We start from the raw sequence: 8,403 nt of genomic DNA, 5'->3' as shown, positions 1-8,403 counted from the left end.
GCCACAACTACTGAAGCCCGCACACCTGGAGGCCATGCTCCACCAACAGAAGAATCCACCGCAATGAGAAGCCTGCGCACTGCAACGAAGAGTAGCCCCTCCTCGCCGCAACTAGAGAAAGCCCGTGCACAGCAACAAAGACTCAATGCAGCCAAAAATCATTAAAAAAAAAAAAAGTCATTACTGACAGGAGGAACATAACTTAATATGCAGTCTAACTAAATCCATGGAATACGTGTTTATTTATAATAGGATTTGCTAAACACCCTCACTGGCTAGGAGAATCATAAGAACTAAGAAGCAGAGCTCAAGAGGCCTTCAGTGTAGTGTAAAATACACGACATGGGAGCCAGACTCCATAGTCCAGACCTTGGCTAGTACATGGCAGTATTTTTTTTAGCAAATTATAGCTAATTTGTTTATAAAAACTAGAGTAATATCTGGGGAACTAGGACACCTAAATTCTAGACTCAAATCCTAGCCCTGGATCTAACTATCCATGTTAACTTGGGAAAACTGCATACACTTTTCAGGCCTCAGTTTGCAGACCTGGACAACTGAGAGGGTTGAGGACTAAGAATACTTAAATGTATACTTTAAAGTGTCTTCTGGGAATCTTTCAAATCCTTATGCTCTTCAAAGAGCACCTGGGCTTTCCCCTTGCTGTACAGTCTGCATAACTTTGCGAATCACTGTGTTATCTTAGTTTATACAATAACCCTGACCTAAATATTATGACTCCCATTTCGGAGGTGAGGAAATGTAAATCTAGCAAGTTTGAATAATTTGTACAAAATCCCATGGCTAAATTAGTGCTGAAGCTAGGATTATAATTTGGTTCTACCAGTTCTAAAGCTGTGTATTTTCTACTTTCTGTATGTTACTGTCATTAGACTTGATTTCTGTTCACCAGGCCAGGATCACGAACAGTATCTATATCCTTAACCAGGTAGATCGCACTTCGATATTTCTAAGTTGCTACTTGTTCAGTTCTCTCCTCTGTCAGCGCTCCCTTGCCTTGTTATTTACGGTGCTGTCAGCCCATATGGTCTAACTCCCATTTCTTACTCTGCTAAATGTCTCCTACATGTCTGTTTTCTAGCAGTAACTCCTTTTATCTGAAATAAAATACTTACGTACTTGCTCACTTCACCCACTTTACAGTGAAAAAAATTAAATATGCATGAAGTTGGTGCTAAAATGATAATAAATAACAAAGGATAAAACAAATACCAGAAAAGTAAAAACTCCAGTAGTTATTTTCCATTTTCTTTTATATTTAGAGACAAGGAAGATGGTTTTTCAAGTCTAAACACTGGAACAACCTAAATCGCATTAATATACAATCATCCTCTCCTAAAGGAAACTAAATGGAATATTTGAATGGAAAAACAGTATTTAATACTTAGCTTTCAGAATACAGAAACATCTTGGCAAAACTGTGACGCCACTGTGTGTATATTTGAGGTAATATTTGTATAATTAGCAACTCTCACAGCAATGGGAAACACTGCTTTTTGGATACATTATACATTTCCAAGTCAAGAATTCCACGTTGTTGTAAAATAATTTCAGTTCAGTGCTGTAGCAGTTATGCAAATAGATGTAAACTCCATTCCCAGATGAACTTTAAAAAAGCAGAATCTTTACTAATTATGTGTTAGTAACACAAATGTCAACAAAAATAATCCCCAACAGGTGCAGAAGCACAGTAACAAAAATATAATTATCAATATAGTTGTTTTATGACAGTCAACTGCAGTACCATCAGGCTTAAAAAAATAAAACTTAAGGTCATTGTTTTTATTTTTTGCTCTTTCTGACTCTTACCTATAAATATAGTAGCTACTTCTAATCATTTATCCTTAGTTAATCTCCCTATGAACAAACTTGCTGATATTGAATACTATTTTCAAATACACCATCGTCTGATTAAGTAAGAGTAGTATTATTATTGGAAATTCATCAAAGCTTTTAAGGTTATTTAATGGTTTCATGCAACTTAAAAATCTAAGTTTGGAAGTAAGTGGCTAATGAATTTCTCCTTTTATTGGTAAACAGCCACCATACACCAGTGTTACTATATCTAGATAAGGTGTTTAACATGCTTATATTTCACTTGAGAGCTAGAATACAGACTTTACAATATATCTGAAACATCATCAAATATTGTGATAATGCCATTATGACAATAGCCTATGTGTGTGGCATTAAAAAAAATACTGGCTGGTCACAGACAGTTTGTTTTTCTGAACTGAACTTTAAGTTTTCCAGAGGCTAACATGATAACAAATTTATCCTCTTGACATGGTGTATCACAGTCTTCTTTCATAAAGTTCACAGGCCTTTCTTATTGCCTTTCGCTGCACGATCCTGCAAGAAAAAAAATGTGACGGGTAGTTATAGCAAGAGTGAGAAACACATTCATAAATATGACAAGGACTTTTAAAAAACATCCTTTTCTGTGTATAGTTATTATGAGAATATCAAATTAAAACATAGATTGAGAAAGTCTCAAATTTTAAAAAACTACAAAGTGAGTAGTTTTACTTGAAAAAGTGCTTAGAGGGATAAAAAATAACACTCTTGATAAGTTCACCTTTTCCTCTGCTTTAATATATTTTGCTTTCATTTCACAGCTTATACAAGGAAAACAAAATTTCTAAAATTTCCCTCTTGCAAACTTAATGAAGATTTTTGGCAAAGAAAGAAGAGAACCAAAAAACCCATATGGGGTGGGCTTCTTTTGGTTCTTCAGATATTTGCCAATAGAACTGGCTTCTCAAATTATACTCTTTGCTGATCTCAAGACGACTATAATACATGATTTAAAACTGGAGGAAAATGGGATAGAAGTTAACCAGAGAGATCATTTGCACGAAGAAGGTAGACATCTACACTGAGAAAAAAAATCACAAACAATGGAGTTCCGGGGTTATTGTTGCACCCGGGAAGCTATCGAGCTCTCGTTGCGGCTGAGCATTTCTGCTTTCAGAGCAACTTCAGTAACATCAACTTTAAGCAATCGAGTCAGAAGACAGCATTAGAGGAGGTATATGAGTAACAAGGTACCGCTTTTATGTGTTTCCATGTATCTTACCACTTTAGATAAAAAGCACAGCTTTAATGGATCTGCTATTCTGGATAAGTCCCTTAAGTGAAGGGTGATTTTCCAAAATGAAATTTTAAAATGGCTAGCTGCCAATTATTCTGAGTACATTCTGGGTTTTCTTTTCTAGAAGAGAGCCAGGGCAAACAAGGAAAGGCAAAGACTACATATTTCAAAGGAATTATTTTCTAATATTTATTTAGTGCCTATAACAGGAAGGGGATCAGATGGGGAAATCCAAACAAATTTAAAAGATGTAAAGTGGGATTTGTTTACAGTAAAGAAACAAGCTTTCCTCTCTTCCACCTGTTTCCTTAACGTTTTAACAGTCCTTTATTTTATGATTATTTTATTTAAAGTAAATCAAGTATATAAAATTGAAAAGTTAAGTTTCCCAATGAACTTTATGATGTAATTCAATTATTGAGGTTGGTCTGACAATTGAAGTAAAATCGTGAAGAACAGTTTGGTACAGCTTTTTACTGTAGATGGTCTACAGCAATCTTTTGCTTCTCAGCTGGGTTCAGAAGGTGAATATCAAAGTGTAAGAGTCACTTTTAAGAAAATGGTTCTCATTTAATGACACCTATATTTCAGAATCTTATTCAGGTTCTCCTACTGGACAATGGAGGGTTAAGTAGGTGGATGGGAAGAAGAAGTGTCCAATCGAGAAATAACTCATAGCACCGTACAGTTGTAGAGAGTTTTTCTTGTTTAAATATATTTAAAGTGCTTTCTTGCCCAGGATCTGATTTAATGCTCATGAAATATTATAATCCTCATCTAAGTACTGAAGAAGCCAAGTTGCATGAATGTCAAATGATTCACCCGAGGTTTACAGAACTGGTCAACCATGGAGCTGAGAGTTTTTTTCATCAGATATTTATCACAGGAAATTGGTTTCATAGGTGGTGAGAGAGTAGACACACCACACAGGGTGGTAAAAGACACCTCAGGTATTAGCAACGGCAGAAAACCATTCTTTGGGCTGGAGGGCAATGGAGGAGACAGTGTTAACAGATCCCAGGAACGAGGTCCCACCAGGTGGAAGACGCCCAGTGGGAACTGGGACCATGGAAAGAGATGAGGCTGCTGTGGCAGATGCCACCCGAAGTGGAGAGAACAGGAGACTTTCTCGGCTTTCCCCCTCCTCCTGCCTTCAGTCTTCTACCAGTGCCTCCCTTTGGCTGAATCTGCCCAGAATCCAGACAGCGGACCCCAGAACCCACAGTCCAATGACCAGCACAGGTGAAGGAACATAATGGTTAATGATGGAAGTTCTGAAGAAAGATTTCCTGACTTTAAATCCAACTTTGAATGCTATCACTTTTCAGTTCAGTGACTTTGGGTACATTATTTAACATCTCTGGGTCTCCTTTCCCTCATTCACAAAACAGGGTATTAAAATATGTATTTTATCAATAATTTGATGGGCTATCAAGGAGAGAACGCAGATAACATATATGAAGCCATCAGCTAAGTGCTTGGTCCTGAGCACACCCTCAGTAAATGTCATCCATAAGTATTTCAAAAACCTGGATACAAGGCTTAAATGCACCAAGGCCCAACTCTCAGCCTGGCACCTGGCATATCTGGGATGAGGACATTTTTTCAAAGACAGGTATAAAAACTACTTTCTTGGGAAGAGATTACTCGTAAAAACTTTTGAACATCTTTTATCAGGAATGCATAAGCTTCAAACTGAAGCTTTTTTTGGGGAAAGAAAATGGGTTGAAGGTATCTTACTATCACATACATTCTTGAGGGATTAACAGAATCATTGGCTGTTACCACAATGGGACATTCTCTGCTTCTTTCTCCATCCAGGGATCTAAACGGTTCTGATACCCTGGGCAGAGACCACTGGTGTAGATGCTCATCCTTGTTGACTACACCCTGATCTCACAGATGGGAGGGAAAAATAGTTCTATTTCTAGGCGAGAGCCTTCTGAAACGTTTCTTCACTTTCCATGGTGGATCTTTAAGTATGCAATGGAATAATTCTCATCATGCCATGGTGAAGTCAGCAATTTCAGGACCTCTGTTGTAGAGATGGAGAAAGGGTGGTCCTGCTGAAAATCTAACTATCTACTCCAGAGCATGAGATCTGAGCTCTTGGTGTCCTGGGTCTGGAGCCCACAGGGTATCTATGCTTCTCTGGTCACCCTACTGTCAAAGTAGGTCAGTTAAATCAGACATGCAACTCAGCTGGGAATACCAGATTACAGATGTGCATCAGATTATCTCTTGACTGGCTCTAATCAAGGCCAAAGTGGCTGGATGAGAATAAGTCATTCTTTCAGTAAAATTTCTACAGAGGAATACTGGCAATAGTGATAATTATGATAACAGCTATCATTCCTTGGGTGTTTACTATCAGCCAGGCACAATGCTAAGCACCCTACACATTTTATTTAATCCTCCCAACAAGCCAGTGAGCCAGGTGTTATTACTATTCTGATTTTACAGATGAAGAAAAGTGAGCCCCAGAGGGGTGACATGACCTACTTGGGATCACAAAGCTAGTAAGAAAGTTATAGTTATTCGAGGCCTGTCTGACTCCAAGCCTATGAATATCGTGCTTGTTTGTCTTGTGCCAGGCACAGTGCTGGATCCTGAAGATACAATGACCACTGACATGCAGGGAAATGAGTCCTGGTACTAAGGCTTCTAATACAGTGAAATAACTGTAGAGCTGTAATTGCTAAAAAGCCCTCACTGAAGGCCACAAATGCTGCCAATTTCTAAGGATAAACCCAATCTGAAAGCAGAAGAGCAGAGACCCTCCATCTTGGGAGGAATTGCGAGGGCCAGGGTTGCCTCTGGAATGGTCTCTTCCCTGAATTCTCCCCACACGTGGTCAAAGTGGGCTGGGAAATCAAATCAGGCTAGGGGCTGGCAGCCCAAGAAGGAACGGAAGACAAACCCAACATGGGTGAAGGTAGGGAACTGACTCTTGCTGGACTGAAGGGGAACAGAAAGAAAACCATGGCCCCTGACTTTGTGACTTCAATGATAAAAAGGTTTTCTCCATTTCCATCTTTCAACTCAACTCTGGAGGTAAAACATATATTTGAATGCCTCAGGCTTTGTCCTAAGATATTTCAAACAGTGGGATAGAAGGAGTAGTGTAATGTGGGTCTTCAATTTTTGGCTTTATTTTGGCGTGCATATGGCAAACATTCTAAATGGTAAAACTAAATTTTTCCAGAACCAGTCTGGTTTCCAATGCTGCTGTTTTTATGGCTCAATTCTTTGGCTTAAAAGTTTACTCCAGCTAGAATGCTGTAAGTTAGCATGTCAGTAATTCTCTCTGTTATGATTATTTTCATGCAATATCCCAATCTTCAAGTAAAAATTGGCTTATTTAATCACTTTGCAAAGTCAGGATTAACTATCAATCCTCTTGGCTTGCGAAGGGCAAATAACCCAAATAATTGACTTAGGTAATTAATTACTATTTCAAAAAGCTGAGGCTCGTAAAATGGATGTCACCCACCTGAAGTTCTGAGTGTTCTTTCAGGAGCTGGTCATATTCTTTCGAAAGTCTCTCTGATTGCATCTTCATCACCGTCATGTCATTTTGTGCCTTAGAAAGGGCTAGAGAACATCGAACAGAGTTGTAAAATTTTTATTTTGAAATAATTTCAAATTTATGGAAAACTTGCAACACTTGGAGAACTTCTTTGTAGACTTTACTCAAATTCACCAACTGTTGACGATATGGTACATTTGTAATTGTATTCTCTATCTCCACACATGCACAATCATTTTCTTGAACCATCTGAGACTAAGTTACAGACATCCTCCTCCTCTACCCTTAAGTACGTCATTGTGTACTTCCTAAGAACAAAGATATTCATCATATAGTTAGCAAATTTAGGAAATTTAACACCAATACAATACCCTTTATCTAATCTACCATCCATATTCCAGTCTTGGCAACTGTCCTAATTATGACCTTTTTATCATTTTTTCAGTTCTAGTCCAGAGATCCAGTCCTATATCAAAGATTAACAGTAAGTTGTCATGTCTCTTTAGTTTCCATTAATCTGGAATAGTTCCTCAGCCTTCCCCCTGCCTTCTTCTCCCCTATCTTTCAAGACATTGACATTTTTAAGAATGCAGGACACTTTTTTTTTAATAGAATGATTTCCACTTTGATTTTGTCTGATGTCTTCTTATGATTAAATTCAGGTTATGCCTCCCACTTACATACAAATATGACATAAATGATGCTGAATGTATCTCAAGGTATCATATCCAGAGGCCCATCTGCCTCTCACTGGTTTTTCCATATTATAGTTATTTTCCTCCTTGTAACTAAGAAGCAGTGAGAAGACAATTAAGACTATGTAAACATCCTGTTCCTTGTCAAAACATCCCCCCTATATTTAGCATCTACTGATCATTCTTGCCTAAACCAATCTTTGTTGTGATGGTTGCAGAATGGTGATTTTCCAACTTCATCATTCCATCCAAATTTATCAGTCAGCATTGTACTATAAAGAAGAGCCTTCCTTTCTTCTCCATCCATCCATCCATCATCAGTATGAACTAATACATTCCTATTTTTTCAATGACTTATAATTCATTACTATACTTAATTTCCCCCAGATTTGGCCAGTGGGAACTTTAGGCTGGCATCCATGTCCTTCGACTATGCCCCCAACAGTTTCTGGCACAAGATGTTCCAGGCTTATCCTAACACCTCCCAGGCTCAACCTGGACTCACGCATTATAGAGCAGAGTTTATCAGAAGGGTCTACTTTTGAAAAAACTGAGGGTGGAAAAAATATTTTATCATTTTTACTAAGGGCTGGGTGACAATATTTCTTTAAGAACAATCACTTTCTTATACAAAGCTGAAAAATATGGGGTGTATAAGTGGCACTTAAAGACTTTAACCTCAAGATGATACACAAATATGGCTACATATTAGTCTTTGTCTACCAAAAGGGTACAATCTAAGTCAGCAAATTAGGCAGAAGTTAAAAAAATATATATATATGAGATAAACATTTAAGTCAACATATTGCGTAGAAGCTAATGAGCAAATGTGTAGAAGGGAAGAGTAGTGTAAGATGGACTGGAGAAATTCTGGGAATCCTGAACTGGCTCTACATACAATTCTGCACATGTAGCCTTCACAAGTTCTGCATTTGTAAATTTTTTAGGGTAGGATTTTAGGAAAGAAAGTGGGATTTATAAAACTTAAGTCACTTTTTTGGCAAAATGAAATTACAGGTTCTGTTTATAAACAGTTTGATTGCCTTCCCTCCTGAGAAGCCATC

The 8,403-nt window shown here is 37.8% G+C and overlaps 1 protein-coding gene across 5 annotated transcripts in view; it reads right to left on the bottom strand.

Moving 5' to 3' along the window:
* Positions 1-1,256: 1,256 nt before the first annotated feature.
* BCAP29 (B cell receptor associated protein 29) overlaps positions 1,257-8,403 on the bottom strand; it is a 40,481-nt gene continuing 33,334 nt past the window's right edge. For 4 of the 5 annotated variants that reach the window (XM_033439025.2, XM_033439038.2, XM_004263352.2 and 1 more), the window contains exons 7-8: positions 6,609-6,709; positions 1,257-2,373 (exon numbers count right to left, since the gene is read on the bottom strand). In XM_033439025.2, the coding sequence (XP_033294916.1) occupies positions 2,338-2,373; positions 6,609-6,709 (137 nt within the window). In that variant the 3' untranslated portion in view covers positions 1,257-2,337. Of the gene's footprint in view, positions 2,374-6,608; positions 6,710-8,403 lie in introns of those variants that run through there. The other variant, XM_033439045.2, reaches the window with a different exon arrangement.

The sequence above is a fragment of the Orcinus orca genome, chromosome 9 (genome assembly GCF_937001465.1).
Source record: "Orcinus orca chromosome 9, mOrcOrc1.1, whole genome shotgun sequence".
Taxonomy (NCBI): domain Eukaryota; kingdom Metazoa; phylum Chordata; class Mammalia; order Artiodactyla; family Delphinidae; genus Orcinus; species Orcinus orca.
Note: the sequence above shows the minus strand (reverse complement) of the source record. Positions and strands in the feature narration are given on the sequence as shown.